Genomic DNA, 24,322 nt, shown 5'->3' on the forward strand with positions numbered 1-24,322 from the left:
AATTCCAAAAGTCTAAATAATGCTATCCACTTCAAGAATAAGAACTGATTAACTCAGAGTAAAAATTGAAATATAATTTTCTCACTTTATTTTTCTTGCTTTTTAAAAATATGGCTAATATGGAAATGTTTTGCATGATTTCACATGTATAATGGATCTGTTGCTTGCCTTCTCAGTGAGTGTGGGAGGGGAGGGAGGGAGGTAGAAAATTTAGAGCTCAAAATTTAAAAAGAAAAGAATGTAAAAATAAATAACAAATAAGATGTTTTTTCTTTTAAAAAAGATAAACTGGTTTAGTCAGACAATAGAAGGAAAGATTGTCAAACGTTTGCTTATGTATGCCTTTCATCCTTTTTTTAAGAGCTACGATGATGGAGACTCCCGATTGGACTCCAACGAGTTCTTGAAATTTGTGGAACAGAATGAAACCGCTATCAACATCACCACCTATGTTAACCAGGAGACCAACAAGCTGCTCAGGTGCAGGGGATTTGGAATAGCTCACGTCAGGGAAGGTTGGGAGGGAGAAAGGGAGGAGGACCCCTTCCTGTGGGCCAGAACTATTTCTATAGGGATGTAAAGGACTAGCAGTTTTATTTATTCTTTCTCTAGCTTCTTATTGTGGTAGCCTTTTCACATGTTTCACAGTTACAATTTACAGAGCATTTTCCTGAGGTATGGAGCATAAATTGATTCCCATTTTACTTGAAGAAGCAAACTCAGAGAGGTTACAACTTCCTCGGTGTTATACAGACAGCAAGGGAAAGAACTGGGACTTGAACTTGGCCTTCTTCTCCCAAATCCAGTGTCCTTTTTACTATGTATCAATTAGATCAGGTCAGATTTTCAGTTTTTGAAAGACAGCATGGAGTAGTAATAATAGATAGAGTGCTGGGCCTGGTGTAAGGAAAACTTGTCTTCCTGAGTTCAAATCTGGCCTCAGACACTTACTAGCTGTGTGACCCTGGGCAAGTCGCTTCACCCTGTTTGCCTTAGTTTCCTCAGCTGTAAAATGAACCAGAGAAGGAAATGGCAAACCACTCCAGCATCTTGGGCAAGAAAATCCCAAACAGGGTCGCAAAGAGTCAGACACGACTGAAATGACTGAACGGCAAGTGTGCTCTGGTCCATTCAGAAGAGAGGCATCATGGTATAGTCCAGTTATGGCAAGCTCAAATAGAAACATGTCCCTACAGGCTGCGTATTGACTTAGAAAACCACAAATTGACATCATCTATGTTGTATTTATGTATATATTTATTATATTATTATATATTCCATAAAATATGTAATATAATATATACCATATTTATCTATATACATATTTATTTTGTTAAACATTTCCCAGTTACATCTTAACATGGTTTCTTCCTGCACTCAGGAGTTTTGCTGGTCAAGAGTTTGACACTTCTGGTGTAGGGGAAAGAATTGTGACTTTGAGTCAGTAATATCCAGGTTTAAATCCTGGCTCTGTCCTCTGTTATCCATGTGGCCATGAACAAGTAACTTCATTGCTCCAGGACCCAGTTTTTTTCATCTGTAAAATGAAGATGGACTAGATGCCCTCTTACCATACTGTAATCAAAGGGATCAATATGGATGTGCCTTCCAACAATACAGATCACAGCCCACATGTGCTGCCTCTCTTTGTGTGGCTCTTGCCCGTGGCCTCCTGTAAATACACTACAGGGATTCTACACTCTGTGCTAGGGGTGGACCTTCCTCACTTTCTCCTGACATCTTATTGAAATGCACAGCATTATTTCTTTCTCCTTTTTAAAGTATCAGGGCCTTTGTAACCCCAAAGTCCTATACGTTTACCACAGATGTAGGCCCTTGGTAGACAGAATAATATGCTGGACCCAGAGACGGGAAGACCTAGATTCCAATCCCACTTCAGACCTTTACTAGCTGGGTGACTCTGGGCAAGTCATTTAACTTCTGTGCCTCAATTTCCTCATCTGTAAAGTGAGAAGACTGGATTCAGTGGTCTCCGGGGTCCCTTCTCAGTCTTAACTCTACTACTATTTTATGGTCCCTTCGTGTTTTGAGTATTATTTTCAGAGTTCACCTTTAGATTTTAGTTTCTACAATTGGCATTTCTGATTTGGTTAATTTAAAGGAGATACAGTGGTGAAGGACTCTGCTAGAGTAAGGTTTACAAGGACAAGAGCATCTGCTGGCCAAAATGGAAAACTCATTCAGGAAAAAAACGACTTGGCATAGCAAGAACATTTGGACAGCCCAAAGGATCTGACATCCAGGTTATTAATAGGCTAATTCATGGATTAATATTTTTATTGTCATGAGGTTTAGAGCTGGAAGGGACCATAGAGATCATATAATCCCATCCATTTTACAGATACAGAAACTGAGGCTTAGAGATATACAGTGACTTGAAATGGCAAAGATAATTAATACTTGCTAGGTATGACTTCAAAGTGCTTTTCAGACACTGATCACACAGTAGAAATGATGGAACCTCACTCCTGTTGGCTATTTTCTTGTTCTGGGCCTAGTGGCTCTGGGAAGGGGAGCTGAGGTCTTCCTGCTGACCCTGTCCCCCCCTGTGTCTTTTGTTTCAGGGGACTCTGCATTGATGCTCTCATTGAGCTCTCTGATGAAAACGCTGACTGGAAACTCAATTTTCACGAATTCCTCAAGTGCCTCAACCCTTCTTTCAATCCTCCTGAGAAGAGTAAGCTTTCTTACCTTACCTGATAAATGAGGGAGACATTCATGGTCATAGGACTGAGAGGTGCTGGGATCTTCCAATACAATTCAGTAGTTCAATAAGCATTTGTTGGACACCCTACTATGTGACAGGTACTGCTACTCTGTTGGGTGCTTGGGATATAAAGACTGACTTTCAGGCGCTTACAGTCTTTTTGTCACTATTTTGTCAACAAACATTTCTTAATTTATTCATTACATTGTAATAGAAAGTAAGCTGCTTGAGGCCAGGCACTGTTTCATTTTTATCTATCTCTACTACCTAATGTCATGAGAAAGATTAATGACTCTAGGGTCAAAAGACCTGGGTTCAAATCCCACTTCTGATGCTTACCAGCTGTGTGATCTTGGGTAGGCCCCTTTGCCTCTATAAGGCTTCAGTTTCCTCAACTGCAAAATAAAGCAATTAGACTAGATGGCCTCTGAGGTCCCTTCTAACTATAGATCTATGGTTCTTGCACATAGTAGGGCTAGTAATATATAATACTTTTTTATTGAATTAAGTACTTACTTCATATAGAGCCTTGGAGGAGATATAAAGACACAGTTAAGAGATATTCTCTTGATTCATGAAAAGGGAAGGTTAGAATGTCCTAGTGAAAAGTGCAAGCTCCAAACTGTTTACTAAAACCACTGCCCCCATTTTTTTTTTACCCCGATAGAATGTGCCCTGGAAGACGAAACCTATGAGGATGGAGCCGAGACCCAGGTGGAATGTAACCGCTGTGTCTGTGCCTGTGGGAACTGGGTCTGTACCGCCATGACCTGTGAGGGTAAGTGTTACTCCAGGTTCAAGAAAGAGGGAAGGTTCCTTCATACGATCAGCAGCCAGCCTTCAGTCAGTGAAGATACTTATTAGAACACAGGGAAGAATTGGATCACATGTCAGAACGACATACTTGTGTCTGCGCTTGCTTTGGAAGAGCACGGATGGTCATGTGCTAGAAATGCTGAATTCAGAAAACACATGAGGCCCATAGAGGCATTTGGGAAGAAGGCCCAAGGAGTCGACAGGACCTTTGGTAATAGTCTTAGTTTCATAGTACTAAGGTGATGGGATTAGGAGGATGTGCTACAGGTAAAAAGTACTCAGGTGTTGGAAGGCAGATCTGAAAAGAGGGAGATCTAGGCCAGGTCCTTCAGATACCAACAGACACTGGCAGACCCTTGAGACAGAAATGTGTGACTAGCCGGGAGGCATAAACATAAAAAGATAGAACTCAAAGGGAATTATAGAGATCATCCAGTCAAAATTCTAGAAGAGAATGGGGCATGGTGAACTAGTAAGACAGGACTATTAGTCAAGAATGGAAGTGCCAAAGACTAAGGTTAATGGCAAGAAAAGTAAATGATCTGAGCTCATAGAATTTAGAAACAGTGTAGTATGGTTCAGAGGTTCTCAAAGTATGGTTTGGGGGTCCCTGAGACCTTTTCAGGGGGGCTTGGAAGTCAAAACTTTTCATAATAATACAAAAACATTTTAATTTCTAAGATAGTAAATGTTGATAGCTATAACCCACATGAAAGCTCTTTGGGAGGCGAGGTGATCAGAGAGAGAGATTGTTGTCTACGGTTCTGAAGAGTATAAAAAGGTTCTGAGACCAGAAAGTTTGAGTATTAATGGTATAGTGGATAGGATATTAGTAATCAGGAGGACATGAGCTCTAATACTGCCTCAAATACTTATTAGTTATGTGGCCCAGGACAAGTCACTTAGCATCTATGTGTCTCAGTCTCCTTAACTGCAGAATGGGAAGAGGGGAAGGAGCTGGATTCTGACCTTTAAGCTCTCTTCCAGCTCTAAGAGGATAATATTATGAATCTATAAAACTGAAGGTCAAATGATGTGGAGGTGACCGTGGGATATAGAATACTGTAATGGCTCTGCTGGGTCCTAGAACACTGGAAAGGCTTCACATATGAGCCCAGCTATGGACTCTCTATCTGCCCTCCAAGAACTGGTCCAGCCAAACTGGAAGAAGCTCACCACCAGAGAGCTGGCCACATCTACTAAGATCTACCTGTTACTCCACATTGCCTCCTCTTGATATATTGTTTTGTTTACACTATGTTGCTTCACACTTTGGAGGCAATGAATGGGTGGAATGTGACACCAGATGTCTTCAGATTCAAGGAAATGGAACTATAGCCAAGTAACCTCTTCTTCCATATCATGTACTTGCTCCTTGAAATAAATTTTATTAGTATCTTTCGTTTTTTAATCACCTACATTTTCCAGTGTATGCCTTCCCTTACTCTCTTGCTTCCATAGAGATATCCCTTAACAAAGACTAAAAACAAAACAAAAAAATTCAGCTCACCAATAAAAACTTACCAACACACCAAAAAAAGACTGACCTCTGAAGTTTTCCACACCCATAGTCTCCAACCTCTGCAAAGAAGAGGGGGAGGTGCTATTTCATATCTCTTCATTTGGGCCAAGATTGGACATTAGAATTTTATAGCATTCATTTTCAGTTTTGTTATACATTGGTGTAGTTGCTGAGTACATTTTCCTGTTTCTTTTATATTATGCCATATAGTTCTTTTCTTGCTTCTCTATTCATCATATTTATCATTTCTTCAATAATATCTTATTACATTCATGACCTAACACTTGTTTAGTCATTCCCCAATCAATGGGAACCTACTTTGCTTCCAGTTATTTGCTACCCCAAAAAGAGGGAGGGAGAGGGGGAGAAAGCGAGGAGGTGGGGGGAAGGGCATACCATGTACTTGGAGAGAGCTCCATGTAGGAGCTAATGATCCCTGGAAGATCTCAATCGGGTAACTCTTAATATGATTGCCAAACTAGTTTACTGCTTCTACTATTCTCCTGAAACTGACTTTTTCTTTCAGGAAAGAATCAGAAAGGGCGACAGCCTAATGAAGATCTGACTGAAGAGGAGCTGGCTAGATATGTCCAAGAACTACAGAAGCATCAGGTGAGCAGGAGCCTTTCATTTTGTCCAAGCTAGTCCCAAGACCGACAATTTAATTTACACCTCTTACTTTGCTGCCCTGGAATGCCCAAGTGACCTGTTTTGTTAAAGATATCAGCGGGGTCGATTCAAGGGCATGGGGATCTCAACTGATGCTACTGTGTTAAAAGCCATTAGATTCAGACTCTGTCATAGCTGACTTCCCGATTAATCTGCCTCACATAACTTGTGTTTATCCATGATGGCAGGATGCAGCATGGCAGAAAATGGTGTTAATTCAGAATAGTGGGGCACAGAGTACATATTGCTGTGCTCAGAAGGCTGGTAGATTATAACAGGAAGAATCTAGGGCAAAGGGTAGAGAAGGCTGGAATTTACCTCAAAGGAGCAGAGATTGCTCAGTGATGGTGGCAAAGATTGAGCAGAAAGTAGTGAGCAAAGAGTATGTCTGCTCCTTTTTTCTGGTCCCATATGGTAGAGGGCATGAAAGAAGGAACAACCCTCCTGGGGAGAGTGACTGAAGCATCACAGTTCTAGAGTGGGAGGGGACTTTAGTCCAACCTAGTCATTTTATGGATGAGGACATTTGGGTTCCAGGTTAAGTAACTTGCCCAAAGTCACCCAGGTAGAGATTCCAACCCAGGTACTTCAATACCAAATGTTGTATGCTGCCCACTATTTTGTTGTTGTTCATTCATTTTCATCATGTCTGACTCTCTGTTGACCCCATGTAGGGTTTTCTTGGCAAAGATACTGGAGTGGTTTGCCATTTCCTTCTCCAGCTCATTTTCCAGATAAAGAAACTGAGGCAAACAGGGTGAAGTGACTTGCCCAGGGTCATACAGCCAGTGAGTATCTGAGGCTGGATTTGAACTCAGGAAGATGAGTTTTCCTGACTCCACTGTAGCACCTAGCTGCCTCATTCTCCACTATACTAGGCTGCCACTGAGTAGTATCAGAGGAAGGAGGAGGCTTCACCTTGGCAGACAGCCAACTCCAAATCACAGGGAGAAGAGGAGGAGGCGAAAAGAGGTTTCTTCCAGTTTGACATCTGATGATCTTATGAACTATTGATGAGGAAAGGGAGTCTCATGTCTTTCAGCAGCAATGGCAGCCTTCCCATGTGTCAACTTTATGCACTTAAGCAATGCTGAGTTTTAAAAATGTGTCCATTGTGGCTTTAAGGGGGGAAAAAGATAATTATAATGGAAATTGCTAGACAACATTCTCTAAAGCTGCTCCATTTTTCCTTTCCTTCTCAAAGGAGACAGCGGAAAAGAACAAGAAGCCAAGCACCAAAGAGATATAACAGAAGCTTCCAGCCCCTGAAGAAGGAACCCAGGGATTCTGCCTCCCGGCAGGCTCAGCCTGTGCCCGTTTACTTCAGCGCTGAATTCCATATACACAAGTGTCTGCTACAGTTTCCAAATCGCCAATATTTACATTGTATAATGACTTTTTTTCACTTATTTGTTTTTGTAATAAAGGAAGATGTGGGAGAAGAGAGGGGGTGGGGCCATAACCTTCGTTTCTGAGAAAGCTTTAAGGGAAACTGGAACTGGTGTTTGGGGGGCTCCCCAAGGAGGCTGCTTCCCAGTTACAGGTGGAGCCCGCTTGGATCAGAACCACATCCCAGTCCCGGGCAGCTCTCAGATGAGCTGGAGGAAATGCAATGCTAGAATGCCAGGGAAATCTGTTCATAGGAGAGAGGATGGCTGGTGGCCATTCTGGATTGGAGGGAAAGGAGATTGTAGATGAGGGAATACATTCCTGCTCCAGAGAAGGCACTAGGGGCAGGGGAACCATACTGTAGCTTGGCTCCTGAGATCCCATGCCCTCTCAGCTTGTCCTCTCCCGCTCTGTCCAGGAGTGTACCCTCAAAAGACAAATGGAAAGGCTAACTCACGGCAGCTTTCCATTGGCCAGTTGTCTGTCAGTATGACCTGAACTTTATACCTCTACTGGTGACCCTGGCAACCTGTTAGTGACCATACATCCTCCAAACCACCTACTCCTCATGAGGCTTGGGCAGAGAGCTCTGGGAGTCCCAAATCTCTGTGCTCCAGCTCTTGTCCTCCCTACCCCTATTGGGCACACTCTTTCATTTGTTTATTTTGTTTTGTTTTGTTTTTACTTTTCACAAAGGTGCTATCTTCTCTTGAAACACTTTTGACAAGTTGACTCTTTTTTTCATTTATTTTTATTACCATTGCCTGTTGTTCATGAATATTTTATTTTCTGGACTAGGAATTGAGTTTTTGTATTTTTCAGTACTTTCTAGACTTTGGAGGGGAGGGAGGAATTTATTATTATTTAATGTCTCATTCCATGCATGGCCTCACCATGCCTGCAGCCCAGACCACACACTACATTGCACACTGGATGGTCAGGGTTTTCTTCCATCACTTCCAAAGACATCAATGTCTGTGAGTGGGAACAGGGGCTGCCTCAAAGAGAAGCCAGTGAAAGAAGAAACATTGTCATAGAAAACTCTCTATGTAGGAAGACCAGGTTTTGACTGATTCTATGGAGATGATTTTGAGGGCTCCAAATACAAATGTCTATGTCAGAATTCAGATATTCCAAATGGAGGTTAAAAAAAGTATAACAGAATACCTCCTCTTTCTACAGAGATCTGGGGACTGGGAAATTATTGAAACAAGGATGGATAGCAAGTGATGTAAATGGATGGGATAAACCTCTAAGGAGGAGAGATTGCCCAATGAAAGCAGAAGAGGAAAGGTCTGGATGTTGAGGTTCGAAGAGGGTGTCTACACCTTTCTCTGGCCCAGAGTGTCAGGATTGGGGAGTGAGAGGAGCACCTTGTATCAGAGAGACAGTGGCCAGGGGTGCAATGTCTTACAGAGGGAGCCAGTTTTCCATGAGTGCAAGAAGGCTTCTTGTCTACCCTTAACCCTTTCAGGTTTCTTCAAGCTCTGAGATTCTGTGAGTCTATGACTCAAGTTCATGTGATTTTAGTCTCCTTCCATGAGATGAAGCTCTGTTATGATCCACCAAGATTGGCAGCAAGGGCATAAATTTAATGATGATGGTAGATTATGCTAAAAAGCAATGGAGACAGCAGGCAATAGAGGGAGGGAAATATAGCTGATTTGTTTTGAGCTTGTTTTTTTTTTCCATTTCATGTTAGACTCATTCTTTGAAACAAAAAAGAATATCTTCAATAGCAATTTATGGTAGGATGTCAGTCAACAAGTATTTCTTAAACACCTACTATGTGCCAGGCACTTGGCATAAAGGAAAATCACCCAAAATGGACAGGCATGGATGGACTGAAATCTGCTTCAGTGGAGGGAATACTCACTTAGAAGAGATCACAGAACCATTAGAATATGGAATTAAAACTTGGCTCCTAGTTTCAACAGGGAAAAAGTAAGAGACCACTCTGGCACTATCGGGCTTGGGAAATACAGGTATTAGACAGAAGCCACTTCCTGTTTCTGAGTACTTCAATTCTAACTTCCCTTTTCCCACACTTGGCACTGTGTCTACTTCAGATCAATACACAGATGCATAGGTGTTCCATCTAGAACAATTCCTGCACAGTAAATGTTTGTTGATTGACTGATAGAACAAACATGAAATCCTGTGTAGAAGGCAGACAAGGATCCATCTTTTCTTCAGAATTAAATGACTTGAGTTATAATGCATGAACAATGATGAGAGGCTGTTGTTTTTAAATTGGAATTCTCTCTAAATAGATTTCCTTTCCCCCATTCACTGAAAAAAGTATGCAATTTCAAACACTCCAACTTGGAGGGATCCATTTTGCTTAGAATTCTCATTTTTCATCTATCTTTAGCCTAAGACATTGTTAACTCCTTGTCTATTCCTGAAGTCCAAGCATCTCCTTGTTCAAGTGCCTTACAAAACCTCGCAGCCAGCCTTAATCAAACTACAAGTTTTCACTTGCAGAAAATGGGCTCCTTTTCCCATCCCAGAATCCTTGAGGAGAGAGGGAGGGTCAGAGTCTGGCAGTGAGGTTGGAAGCAAATTACCAGTGCAATGTCCCATCAGTCAATTCCACCAATACATTTAATTAGCGGCACAGGTCAAAATTACCATCACCATATGAGCTAATAGATTGAAAGCTGGAAGGGATTTCAGAGGTAAAATTCAACTCCCTCATTCTACAGGTGAGGAACTTGACATCCAAAAAAGGTTCAATGACTTGACCATTGACATCTAACAAATGTCTAAGGCAAGATTTAAACCCAGGTCTAACTGACTCGAATGCCACTACCAACGCCCCCTCTCAGAGCACTGGGGCAACTTGGATCTACTCTAAAGATAAAATGTATAATCAGTCTGGCCTGGTCTGTAAACTGAGGGCAGCTCTAACCAGTTCTATCAAATTACTGCTTATGAGCAGCCCAAAAGCTCATGGAAAGGACTTTGTGGCTCAAGCTGAGGGATCCTTCAGAGAACTCTGCACAGAATAAATGGAACAAAATTTCATAAGGTATAATTCTGTCCCTCTGGGAAGCAAGCTTCAATGAGTCTCTTCTTTCCCCACCCCCACTATGGTCTTGTAAGCCTGTGTTTATGTGTTAAAACGTATGCATTAAAAACAAGCATCCATGGAAATGTTAATATAATCCCCTGGCTGACCACTTTCCAAGAGCAAATGGGTCTTCCTTCTACTTACTAATTAGCCTCACTTCCACCATCTACCAAGTTCCAAGTAACTGTCTCGGAGAAAGGACTGCAGGGACATTTTCTCCTATATGCTTACTTTCTACATACAAAAAAAAAAACTTAAAAAAAAACAATGTAAGCCTTCTTGTGTTTCTCGTGCATGTGAGAATGTGTCGATGAAAGGTCTCTGTAGTCAATAGTAGGCTTTCATATTGCATTTATTTTAACCCTTTTTGTAATTCCTGGTAGGTTCATTTTTTTCCTTTTCTTTGGAGATATAAATGCCAAATAAAGAAATTAAAACAATGATTTCATTGGTTTTTTTTTCCTTTCTTAAGTATGACCAAATACTATTCTGCTCTGGACCAACCAACCAATCTCACTTCACTAAAGTCACACTACGAAAAAGTAGAATTGGGGTCTGCAGAACCTTAAGAAGGGACTTTAAGTGACCCATGAAAGATTCAGAACCCTGTGGAGAAAACAGGATTTCCATAGGAGATGGGAATGACTGTCTCCTTCTTGTGCCAAGTACAGCATTTACAATAGGAGAGTAGGGCACAGTAGGAAAGTGGAGCAATATTGCTCAATATTTCCTGGATTGCTACAAAAGGAATGTTATTACTAAGTCCATGGAAAGAGATCAAGCACAGTGAGACTCCTCATAAGAAGGGCAGTCAGTAAGAAATGGATTTTTTTAACCTCAGCCTCTCATTCAAGGAGCTTCATTGATGAAGTGTGTGCCCATCCCATTGAAATCACGGATTTTTGAAGTTCTGAGGTTGAGAAGTAAGGATCAGGACTCAGAATATACAGTGAAGCCATTTCTTTGTGCCTCAACCCCCTACTTCTGCTACCATACACTCAAAATAAGGACATAATCACCAGACAGCCTAAAAAAATCAATGATATCCATCCTCCACACTCTCAATTTGAAAAGTTTAGCCAATCTGGAAAAATTGTATTCCATTAACCCTTAGAGGTTTTAAGTAGACAAAGTAGCAGAATTTTGTGAAGAAAAATGTTAAAAGCTAAAAATCCAAAACCAGTCCTTCTAAGCATAAAGCAATATACAAAAACGTCATTGCAAGATGGGTCTTTTGGGTCCGGACCTGAGATTTCATAAGGAAGGAATATCCCTTCCTACTACTGAAGTAGAGATTGGAAACTCAACTGTAAGTTATAGTCTTAGAGAATCGCCTCTCTACAATTAGTAGAGAGGTTAAATGATTTTGGAGGCAGTCATGATACAGTGGAAAGACCACTCGATTTAGAGTCAATCTCCAGCTACTATATTCTGTCCCTTTACTTTGGGGCCCTAGTTTCTGTCCTAAGTCATGAACTCTATACTCTATGTTTTGGTGACCTCACAAGCTCCTATGGTTTAATTATTACTCCTATGAAAATAAATACCAGATCTATATATCTAGCATTCATCTCTCTCCTAAGCCCTAGTCCCATGTGCAGGGGCATGCTGAAGCTTGCTGGGCCCTGAGTCCATTGTCAAATGTTGAGTTTACATTTAAAAACACCTTAGAAACTGGCAAATGCTACAAATCTGGGCTTCATTTCTTGTTTTTTTATTGTCTAGACCTAAGAAAGTAATGAAGAAAATGTTAATAATGCAGATTACACTTAAAAGTATATCATCCATACCTATTTTTTTGAGAACCAGATGTTAAACATTTACAAGCCCACCTCTGCATATTACCTTTCCAATTTCTAACTGGATGCCTCCTAAGTATCTCAAATTCCACATGACCAAATAAGAACTCATTTCCCCTCCAACCCACCCTCTCCTGTTCCCCCATTTCTATTGAAGACATTACCATCCATCAATCACTCAGGTTTGTAACCTTGGAGTCATCTTCAACTCCTTATCCTCCCTCATGGATTAAAACTGGACTTTGGAAGACATCTATCTAGTCCAACAACCTCATTTTACAGCTGAGAAAACTGAAGCTCAGAGAAATTAAGTGACTTGTGTAAGTTTATGTCAGAGGTAATATTTGAATTCAGGTCTTTTCTCTCCAAGGTTAGGGCTCTGTCTACCATACATTCCACATGTCAAATAAATGTCCATATTGTGCTGCTTTCACTTCCATGTATCTCACATTGCCTTCTCTCTACTTACACATCAACACCCTGCTTCAAGTCCTCATCGCTTCTCCCTTGGAGTATTGTATCTTCATTGGTTTTCTGACCTCAAGTCTCTCTATCCAATACATTCTCTACACAGCTGTCATAACGATTTTCCTAAAGCACAAGTTTGACCATGTTAGTCTCCTGCTGAGTAAATGCCAATGGCTCCTTATAATTTCTAGGATCAAATGCAAATGTATACACTAAGCTTCTTCCCCACCACATTTTATCATTTATTTGTTTTTAAATATTCTTTTTTTATTTTGAATTCCAGATTCTCTCTCTTTCCCCCTCTTCCACACTCCCTGAGAAACCAAGCAATATGATATCAGTTATACATGTGAAATCATGCAAAACATATGCCCATATTAGCCATTTCATAAAAAGCAAGAAAAATAAAGTGAAAAAATGGTATTTAATTTGCACTCAGAGTTCATCAGTTCTTTCTCTGAAGGTGGATAGCATTTTTTTCATCATGAGTCCTTTGGAAATGTCTTGAATCACTGTGTTGATCAGAGTAGCCAAGTCTTTCACGGTTGATCATCATTACAACATTGCTGTTACTGTGCACAATGATCTCCCACTCCTCACTTCACTTTGCATCAGTACATATTGGTCTTGCCATGCTTCTCTAGAGCTAGCTCCCATTGTTATTTCTTATGACATAATTGTACTCCATCACAATCATATGCTACAACTTGTTCACCCATTCCCAATCAATGGGCATCCCCTTGATTTCCAATTCTTTGCCATCACAAAAAGAGCTGCTATAAATAAATACTGTGTACATATACATCCTTTTGCTTTTTCTTTGATTTCTTTAGGCTATAGACCTAGGTAGTGGTACTGCTGGGTCAAAGGGTATACAGAGTTTTATAGCCCTTTGGGGATGGTTTCAAATTGTTCTCCAGAATAATTGGACCAGTTCATTATTCCACCAACAGTTCATTAATGTACCTATTTTTCCTTCATTCTCTCCAGCATTTGTCATTTCTGATAAGTGTGAGGTGGTACCTCAGAACTGTTTTAATTTTGATTTATCTAATCAATAGTGATTTAGAGCATTTTTAATATTACCATTGATATCTTTGATTTCTTCTAACAACTCTCTATTCACGTCCTTTGACCATTTATCAATTGTGGAATGGCTGTTATTTTTGTAAATTTGACTCAATTACCTACATATTTGAGAAATGAGGCCTTTATCAGAGAAACTTGATGTAAAAATTTTTTATATTACTTCATCGTCTATGGTATTTTTTTAGTAAAATATAGTTTCCCTGATTATCTGTTTCAATTAGGTCTATTCTGCTTTTGCTTTGAGATCATGATTGCTACCCCTGTCTTTTTTATTTCAACTGAAGCATATCAGATTCTGTTCCATCCCTTTATTTTAACTCTTTGTGTGTCCTTCTGTCTCTTGCAAACAACATGTTGTTGGTTTTTAACCAATTCTACAATTTGTTTCTGTTTCATGGGTGAATTCATCCCATTCACTTTCACAGTTATGATTATTAGCTATGTATTTCCCTCAATCCAATTTTCATTCATATATATATATATGTATATATATATATATATATATGTATATAAGTATGTATATGTCGTGTCCCTCCTCAAAAGTCTATTTTGTTTCTAACCACTGCCTCTCTTAATTCACTCTCCCTTCTATCAGGCTCCCCTCTTTCTCTTATCCCTTTTTCTTCCCTCATCCCCATAGGGTAAGATAGATTTCTATACCCAACTGAGTGTGTGTGTATGTATGTATATACACACACACATACTCTTTTTTCTTTGAAACAATTATAATAACAATTAAGTTTAAGCATTACCTACTATCCTTCCATTTTCCCCTCCATTATAAAAGACCTTCTTGTGCACTTCTTTTATGTGAGAAAAATTTCCCTATTCTGCTTCTCCTTTCTTCCTTCTCCCAGTACATCCCTATTTCTTACCCCATCTTTTTTTTGGAGATCATTCCAATATAATCAGCTCACACTCATGCCTTCTGTCTATGTATACTCCTTTTAACTGCCCTAATAATAATAAAATTCTTAGGAGTTGCATATATCATCTTCCCATATAGGAATGTAAACAGTTTAACTTTATTGAGTCCCTTATGTTCTCTTGAGTCTTATGTTTAAATGTCAAATTTTCTATTCAGTTCTGATCTTTTCATCAGGAATGTTTGAAAATCCTCTATTTGATTAAATATTTATTTTTTCCCTGAAGGATTTACCCAGTTTGGTTGAATAGGTTATTCTTTGTTGTAATCCTAGCTCTTTTGCCTTCAGGAACATCATATTCTAAGCCCTCTGCTCCTTTATAATGGAAGTTGCTAAAACTTGTGTGATCCTGACTGTGGTCCACAATATTTGAATTGTTTCTTTCTCACTGCTTGAAGTATTTTCTCTTCAACCTGGGAGCTTTGGAATTTAGCTATAATATTCCTGAGAGTTTTCATTTTGGGATCTCTTTCAAGAGATGATCAGTATATCCTCTCAATTTCCATTTACTCCTTGAATCTAAAATATTGGTGCAGTTTTCCTTTATAATTTCTTGAAATATGATGTCTAGGCTCTTTTTTGGATCATGGCTTTCAGGCCATCCAATAATTCTTAAATTATCTCTCCTTAATATATTTTCCAGGTCAGTTGTTTTTCACATTTTCTTCTATTTTGTCATTTTTTGGACTTCATTGTTTCTTGATGTCTTGTGGAGTCATTAGCTTCCACTTGCCCCATTCTAATTTTTAAGTAATTGTTTTCTTCAATGAGCTTTTGTACCTCTTTTTCTATTTGGCCCATTCTGTTTTTTAAGGAGTTTTTTTTTTTTCCTTCATTGAATGTTTTTGCTTCTTTTACCTTTAGGCCAATTCTGTTTTTCAAGGTATTATTTTGTTTATTATGTTTTTTGTGCTTCTTTTGCCATGCTGTAACCTTCTTTTCATAATTTTCTTGCATTACTCTCATTTCTTTTCCCACTTTTTCCTCTACCATTGTTATCTCTTTCTTTAACTCTTCCAGGAATTCTTGTTGGGCTTGTGTCCAATTAGCATTTTTCTTTGAGAAGCTGCTTGTAACTGTTTTCACATTATTATCTTCTTCTGAGTTTGTGTCTTGGTCTTGTGTGCCACCGTAGTAGCTTTTTATGGTCAAGTTCTTTTTTTGTTGGGCAGCTAGGTGGTGCAGTGGATAGAGTGCCAGGCCTCAGTAAGTCAGTAAGACTCATCTTCCTGAGTTCAAATCAAAGAGTTAGATATGACTGAAAAACAACTGAACTTCCTTCTTTTTTGTTGTTTGCTCATTTTTCCAGACTATTTTTGACTTTGAATTTAATGGTAAAGTTGGGCTCTGTTCACTTGCATGAACCTGGGGTGGGGAGGCACTGTCTCAGACTTCAGGCATTTTTATGTGGCTGTTTTCCAAAGCTTAGCTTTTAAAGTCTTTCACAACCTAATGCCAACCTAACTTTCCAGTATTATTACTTCTATTTATTCCTCCCCCTTCATTTACTGAGTTCTAGTCAAACTGACTTTCTTGCTGTTTCTCACATGTGACTCTCCATCTCTATCTCTGTATCTTTGCACAGTCTGTGTGCAAAGTGCTAGACATTTCTTTTTTGCCTAGTGAAGTTTGAGTGTCCGCAAAAAACTCATGCCCTGGGGCAAAGTCCCACCCATCCTGTCTTAGTTATGGGATTCTATACAGGCAAGTTTTCCATGCCTCCTTCACTTTGCAGACCATCCTGATGTCCGTGGAATTTGTGAAATTTCCAGTAAGATTTGCAGATATTCCAGGATCATTTTGAAATACCATGAAATTGGTAACAGAAGTTAGTTAAAGTCCAGGGACCTCTTTACATCTCCAAGGAACCAGGTTTGAGCCAAGGATTGATTATGATGTCACTTGTCATTTTAGGGTGTAATCAATCAATAAAACACTTATTAACCACCTACTACATGCCAGGCCCTGTGCAAGGCACTGAGGACACAAAGACAAAAGTAACAATAGTCTCTTCCCTCAAGAAGTTTATACTGCTGACAACAAGAGGAGGGATGTGAGGGGGTGTTGAGCAAAATGTGCATATACAAAATAGATTTTTAAAAATACTTGAAAGCCAGCCTGGTACAGAGAACTGAGCACTAAACTTGGAGTGAGGAAGATCTGGGTTCAAATCCCCCCCTCAGACACTTATTACTTGTGTTATCAATCAACAAGTAGTCATTAAGCACCTACTTTGTGTCAGGCAGTGTCTTGGGCACTAGGAATACAAAGGCAAAACACTTAACTTCTCTGTGCCTCAGTTACCCAATCTGTAAAATGAGGGTGGTTGGACTTATTGGCCTTTAAGAGCCCTTCCAGCTCTAGATCTTTGAATCCATGAAATACAAGGTGATTTGGGTAGGAAGGCAGTAACAGTAGGGGGATCAGAAAAGGCTTCATGTTAAACGTGGTACTTGAGGTGAGCCTTAAAAGAAACTAGGGATTCTTAGAGATGGAGGTGAGGAGGGAGTACATTTCTGGCATGGAGGAGGGCCAGAACAAAGACAAGGAAAGTTGCTAATGTTTGGAACTTCATTCTTTTCCCCTTAATTTGCTTTCTCTTGATCTCAAATTCTTTTTTTTTCTTTATCAGAGGTGGTAGGATGATTTGAAGAAGTGGGGAAAAAAAAGTGAATGCCCAGTATTCCCCAAACCTGCCTTCTTTCCACAGTCTTTCCCCAGTTTCGCTTTGGCTTCTATTTATTTTCTTTCCAGAGAAGAAGAGAATGCTTCATTATGGAAGAGACATTCGTGTTAGTGTTCTGGGAACAGAAACCTATAATGGCAACCCTTTCCAAAGAAAACAATTGCTTTGGAGTGGGACTTTGGTGAGATTGGGCTGGCTTCAGGATCCAGTAGGGGGTTCTGGTTTCTCTAAAGAAAGTTATGTGGGCCCTGTTTGGTTTTCAGCACCAAGGTCCTCTGAATAAACTGCTAAATCAACCCAGCCTCCCCAGGGGGGAGATGCCTGCAGGGGTCACTTCTGGCCATCAGAACTGCTGAGCTGCACTTCAGGAATGAATTAACTTCCTGAGGGCCAATTGGCCTAGATTAGTCCCAAATCTCTTGCCCAACCTTCTCTCCCTCCCCCACCCCAGAGGTTTGGACTGAATGAGACTGACCTCAGGAATGTGGGAAGTCAAACATCTGTTTAGCTACATGAATCCTTGTTTCCCAGTCAGAGAATGTTTGAGCTGGAAAGAATCTTAGAAATCATTTACTCCAACCCCATGAGGCCTGCTTCCTGATTTTCCTTTTTGTGCTCTGTAGAGGTATTAGAACGAGACGTACATATTTAACTAGTAGAAATATCATCACTTGAGTTCACTGAATATCAGACGTTCCTGTATCACAGTCACGTTGGGTATGGAAAGATTAGATGGAAAGATAGATAGATAGATGCAGACAAGGAGACATAGAGCATTTGTTAAATTAATATTAAATTATTTACTTCCTGCAGTCAAGAGATAATAAGTACTTCCTGTGTGTAAATGGGGGGAGTAAAACAAAAAAGACACTGTGTTTCTGTACCCATGATGTCCTTTCAGTTACCATTCCCCATCTTTTCTCCTCTCCTATAACTTCTACCTGCCTCCTACTGGCTTTACCTTTAGTGAAAGAGAGAGAGAGAGAGAGAGAGAGAGAGAGAGAGAGAGACAGAGACAGAGAAAGAGAAAGAAAGAGAGAGAAGAGAAAGAGACAGACAGATATATATATATATATATATATACACACACACACACACACACACACATACATACATATACACATATAGGTTTACATATACACACATATATATATATATAATATCTTCCCCTGAGGGGAGAAAGAAAAATGAGATGGGTGGTAGGAGTCTATACATAAAGATGAGCCTGAAAGGTGGTGAAAGAAAGAGCAGAAAAAGACTAGGAGCCAAGAGAATTTTGGGAAATGAATTTTAAAAGGGTAGAAAAAATTTTAAAGGGGTAGACTTTAGCCAATTAAAGCTATTCAGTGTTTTGTAGTTGAGAGGGAATGTGGTGTAATAGAGTCAGTGAGACTTTAAGTTCAAATCCCATCTTAAGCATTTACAAGCTGTGTGACTCTGAGCAAATCCCTTAACCTCTCTGGGTCTTGATTTCTTCCCCTATAAAATTTGCCTCCACGACCTCTAAGATCCCTTCTGACTCTAAATATATGATCCTATGCAACACTGGTGCACTCTGCACTACTCATTTCCCAACCATACACCTCCTTAGGAAGATAGATGCCTCTCTTTCCTTAGTGCCTCTTTATAGTCTTAAAAGATGCCTACATCATGCATAGGTTCATGTATTTATAGGAAAAAGCAGCCTTGGAGTTCATCTAGTTCATCTCCCTTATTTTATGGAGGTAGGAACTCAGGCCCAGAGAAATGAAGACACCTGTTCGAGATTAGTTGGGCAAGGAGCAGCTGAGCTGGCCTTCAAATCCCAATAGTCTGGTTCCAAACCCAGGCATGTCTCCACTAGACTAGGTTGTTCTAAATGCCCAGCCAACAAAGAACATGAGTTTCAATAAAAGAAATACACGTAAAATTGATGGCTCCTCATACTTTTAATTACCATTCAGTTTCTTTCCATTTAAGACTTTTAAACTTTAACTAGGGAATTACATGTGTAAGGAGACAAAGGTGTATCTCATAAATACAGAGAGAAAGAGTCCCAACAGGCACTAAATAGTGACACCAGACATCTGAAGGTGGCACCTGTTGCCAATTCACTTCTTTGTATGACAGGCGGGTAGAGTATGGAAAGATTAGATTAGATAGATTAATTGAAAGGTAGATAGTTATTCAGTTGTGTCTGACCCTTCATGACCCCATTCAGGGTTTTTGTGGTAAAGATTCAGGAGTAGTTTGTCATTTCCTTTTCCAGTTCATTTTACAGATGAAGAAACTGAGGCAAACAGGGTTAAGTGACTTACCCACAGTCACACAGCTAGCAAGTATCTGAGGCCAAATTTGAACTCACAAAGATGGGTCTTCCTAACTCAAGGCCTGGCACTCTATCCACTGGACCACCTAGCTACCCCAGAGGGAGACAGAAAAACAGACGAGTAAAGCATTTATTAGTTACATAAAGTACTTCTGATACAAATACAAAAAAGTAAGACAGCCTCTGCCCTTGAATTCTAATGCGGGAAGACAATACATAAAAGGGAGATGGAACATAGGGGCAGGAGTTGAGAGAAGGGCACAATACAGCTGCCAAAGAGAAATTCTGGCAGTAATGTGAAATGGGCATAATAAGGTCCCTCTTTAAAAATAGTTGATGATCAGGACATCTGGAGCAGAAATTTCTTGAGCGTGGGGAGGCAGTTGGTAAGGAGTAGTAGAAGACTGGAGAGCCATGTCAGTAGTGAAAAGGATGTTGCCTCTGAGGAAAGGAAATTGGATTGTCTGTGAGCATGGTATGGTTATGGTCCTCGGTCAGCTTTACTCAGGTTGCTAATAGTAATCATACATTCGATGAAACTTTCTTCCTGGAGAAGAAAAAAGAAAAACTCAGGGAAAAGGAGTTTGGCATTACAAGCAATCCTTGCCTCTCATCTGAATAGATCTCTGGGGACCAGATAGAAAAAAATCAGAAGGGTGAAAAAGGAAACTTTTTTTTAATAGACATTGTATAGTGAGCAGTCCTCTTCTTTTTAAGATGGTCCTCTTAAATTTGTAAAACAAGATGCTGCCTGAATTTGCAGGAGCGTAATAGGGAGGAAAGAAAGGACAGTGGAAACTAATGAACCATTGACTAAGAGTGACAGATTAATGGTTGGAATGAACGAATTAGTAGATGGTGGAGAGGCAAATGATAAGATTTAGAGTTTTTTAGTCACTGTCTGATGAGCATATCAGCAAAAGTCAAACCGATCAAAAGTAGAGCCAGCTATATCTAACTTTCCCTGGGACAGAAGAAGATATTTCCCTAGCGATGTCCAAAAGGTTCTATAAGGTTTCTGTTTAGTTTTTTCCAAGTTTAGGGGAAGGTCATGCAGACAAGAGAGTAATGACCTAAAAATGGCTCTTTTTTTGCTCCTAAGAAAGGACAGGACAGAAGTAGAGAGGTGTGCCTGGAAAATGATCTGGCCATTTTATTGGACTACAAGTTCAGTATGAGTGATCCATTGTAATAGGATAAGCAAAGATGCTAGCGCAATCTTCGCTGCTTGAAAAGAGACATGGAGTCCAGGACCAATGAATGTGGTGATGGTCCAAGGACATTCTGCCTTAGTTAGAGCGCACCTGGAATACTGTGTTCAGTTCAGAGTATCAAATGTTAGAAAGGACATTGAGAAACCAGAAAGAAACCAGAAGAGAGTAAAAAGGATTGTGAAGGACCTCAAAATCATTGTCATATGAGAATCAGTTGAAAGAACTGGGAAAGTTTAATGTAGAAAAGAGATTTAGGGGAGGTATTGTCATGTGGGGGGGGCGGGGATTAGAATTGGTTTGCTTGACCTCACAGGTCAGAACTAGGAACCATGGGTAGGAATTGCAGGATTTAAATTTGATTTGAGAAAAACTTCCTAGCAATTAGAACTATCTAAAAGTGAAACGTGCTGCTTTTGAGAGGTTGACAGTCAAACAAGCAATTTATGAAGTACCTACTACGTGCCAGGCACTATGCTAAGTGCCAGGGATATAAAGAAAGGCAAAAACACATTCCCTGCTCTCAAGGAGCTCATAGTCTACTGGCGGAGAAAATAACTATAGAAATTATATACAGGACAAATTGAGAGTAATCAACAGAGAGAAGGGAGTGAATTGTCAAGCCAAAGCTTATTTAGAAGCTGTGGAACATTGTGTTTTGTTCTTCATGCCCCAGGACTCACCCCTGGTCTGATGCTGGACCAGAGCCCAGAACTAATGGAGTGATCACAAAATAATATGTTTCTCCATCCAGTTTGCACTAGTATACACGCTAGCAAACAATTGATGGCAACCTGCAAATTTGTCAAAAGATACACATCTGCCAGTCCATTTTATATTTCAACCTTGAGGCTGAAATCAAGCATAGACCAAGGAGGAATATAAGTTTCAACAAGTTTGGACACACATTCTCATCCCTTGACTTTATTAAAAAATGTCTCTTTCACACTCCATACCCCCTCCCCCACCTGCCCAGCTCTTCTTAGAAGTGAGGCAGTACAGCTCAGAGATGGGTTGGAATTCAATGATGTGACAATGCACTGTACATTGTACAGCTGAAATTTCACTCACTTTTCTATTTTCCCAAGTATTATACACTTAACATTCTTTAATATATCAGTACTTCAACCCATCCTTCAAAATTCAGCTCAAGTACCACCTCCTTCAGGAAGGCTTCCCTAACCTCGCAAACTGGTAACTACCTTCACCCTCAGACTTAGCATAGAACTTTGTGTTTTCACTCTCTGATATATAATGTTTATTGCGATTAATGAGAGAAATCATTATTTTATTATTATATTAATAGCCACTTATTAATCTGGGATTCGGGCTTTCTTCCTTTATTTCCTCATTTAAGGTCCAGCCCCTGTAAAAAGGCAATTTCTGAAGGACTTGATTGATTGATAAGATTGTCCTAGCCCTCAAGGGAAATTCTCTTAGATCTTGGGTGGGACTCTACCCAACTAGGGGACTTTACTGCTTTTTAGAGTGTAAACAGAATCCAGTTCTTTGGGGGCAAAGGGGGAAGGAGAGCCCCTGTCCTTCTACCATTCCATTAGAGCTTAGGGTGACCCAGCTCACGAAGGAGAAAACCAACCAGACTGGTCTGGATGGAAATGGATTCCCCTGTACAGGTTGCTAGAGGCAGCTGAATCCCATGATCAAGCCACATTCTTCTCAGCAGGAGGATCTGACGACTCACTTGTTCATCTCCGCAGTAAATATTCACCAGTCAGGGTTGATTTTCAGTTGCCAAGGGAATTCCATTTCAAGGGTTGTTTAAAGTATTCAGGCTCTCCCTATCTTTTGTCTTTGGTTGCCAAGAGAAACCACTGATCATCAATGTATTGATTATTAGCTTGCCTAATTAATAAATTTACTATTAATTACCCAGAAACTCTGTCTCTCAGGATTTTTCATTCATCACATTACATAGTTAATATAATTGTCTCAGTTGAATGTAAGCTACCAAAGGACAGGGACAATGCTTTATCTAAGCTTTGCATCTCCAACAGTACTTTGTGCATACTTATTACTTCATTTCAATTCCAGAAAGATCTGTGATTTTGCCAGTATGGGTACTCCCTCCACTGATGCAGATTTCAACCTTTTGATAACTTAGGAGATCGTCCCTAAAAATTTCTGCGATTAAAAAAATCACCATGATGCAGCCTCCATGACCTAACCAGGCTGGTCCTTAGATGATAGATATTCTGTCCATTATCAAATCCCCACTTTTAACTTTTCCAGCTGTGTTGGACCTGCCAGATTTTGTCTCTCACTGGCATAATCTCTGAGAACCCAGGGTCACTCCCATGACACAATGAGACAATGGAGGGGAGCTTTAATAGAGGACTCAATATAAATCATAAAAATGATAATTGATTTTTGTCTTAAGTTACTAAGGTAACAAAACTAATTCTTTCAAAATGTTCCCAGATGTCTACTGGTTTTTTCCCTTAATTTAAAAATTAAAGTACTGGAAAATATTTAGTTGGGGGAGGGGGCCGGTGGGCAGAAATATGTATCACACTTTTAAAAATGTATATAACATTGTCTAATGACACTTTAGGGCAGCTAAAGTGGCTCAGTGAATACAGGGCCTGGAGTCAAGGAGACTCATCTTCCTGAGTTCAAGTCTGGCCTCAGACACTTCCTAGCTGTGTGATCTGGGGCAAGTCACTTAACCCTGTTTGCCTCAGTTTCCTCATCTGCGAAATGAGCTGGAGGAGGAAATGGCAAACCACTCCAGTATCTTTGCCAAGAAAACCCCAAACAGGGTCACAAAGAGTCAGACATGACAGAAACACTCAACAACAATGATACTTCAGACTTCCATAGAACACAGTGAGAACAAGTGCTATTAGGCACACTAAGGGGGATCAGAACTCATCTGGTGGATGCGGTCACTGTGACTTATCTTATGCTTATGCTCTCCTTGGTTCCAGACAAAGTGGCCAACTAGCTGATTCCCATACTCTCCATTCCAACTCCCACCTTCTCACATTTGCACATGCTGTTCCAATGCACTCCCTCCTTATCTCCACCTCTCAAGCTTTAGCTTCCATCTTTAGCTTCCTTTCAAGACTCAGCTCGGGTGCCACCACCTGCCTAAAGCCTTCTCTCCCTCCTCAAATCCTTATGCACTGATTTATCTACGTGAATGTTGTATACCTCTAGTAGAATGTAAGTCTTTTGAGGGCAAGACTTCTTTTTCATTTTGCTTTCGTATCCATAGCATCTGCCACAGGGCCTGGCACATAGTAGGCACTTAATAAATGATTACTAAATGAACAGTTTTACTTAGAATTTGAGTAGATGACCCCTACCCCAAGCCAGTGCAGCTTGGATTTATTTACAATCCACTCTGTAAATTATTAAACACTTAGTACGGAATGGGCACTGTGCCTGAGCTAAATATCTCAGGAATATTCAGAAATCCTCCACCTTCACTCCTCAGCCCACCATCTTCTATTTTCCTCAAATAACAAACATTTTCTCCTTGCTTCTTAATATCCTCATTCCCCACCCCCCCCCCCCCGCCACCCCAGCCAAAGTATCTAGGAATTGCCAACAGAGACATTCAGTAAATTGTGATTAATGATGATTTTTTTTTTTTACTAGTGAGTCACCGA

General features: G+C 40.1%; 1 protein-coding gene across 1 annotated transcript in view; it reads left to right on the forward strand.

The window, feature by feature from the left end:
- The window catches only part of FSTL1 (follistatin like 1), a 104,648-nt gene extending 94,005 nt beyond the window's left edge, over nucleotides 1-10,643 (forward strand). The window contains exons 7-11 of the mRNA XM_036745716.1: nucleotides 362-480; nucleotides 2,586-2,698; nucleotides 3,396-3,506; nucleotides 5,593-5,678; nucleotides 6,940-10,643. Coding sequence (XP_036601611.1) covers nucleotides 362-480; nucleotides 2,586-2,698; nucleotides 3,396-3,506; nucleotides 5,593-5,678; nucleotides 6,940-6,984 — 474 coding nt within the window. The 3' untranslated portion in view covers nucleotides 6,985-10,643. The remainder of the gene's footprint in view (nucleotides 1-361; nucleotides 481-2,585; nucleotides 2,699-3,395; nucleotides 3,507-5,592; nucleotides 5,679-6,939) is intronic.
- Nucleotides 10,644-24,322: the final 13,679 nt, after the last annotated feature.

The sequence above is a fragment of the Trichosurus vulpecula genome, chromosome 2 (assembly GCF_011100635.1).
Source record: "Trichosurus vulpecula isolate mTriVul1 chromosome 2, mTriVul1.pri, whole genome shotgun sequence".
Lineage (NCBI taxonomy): Eukaryota > Metazoa > Chordata > Mammalia > Diprotodontia > Phalangeridae > Trichosurus > Trichosurus vulpecula.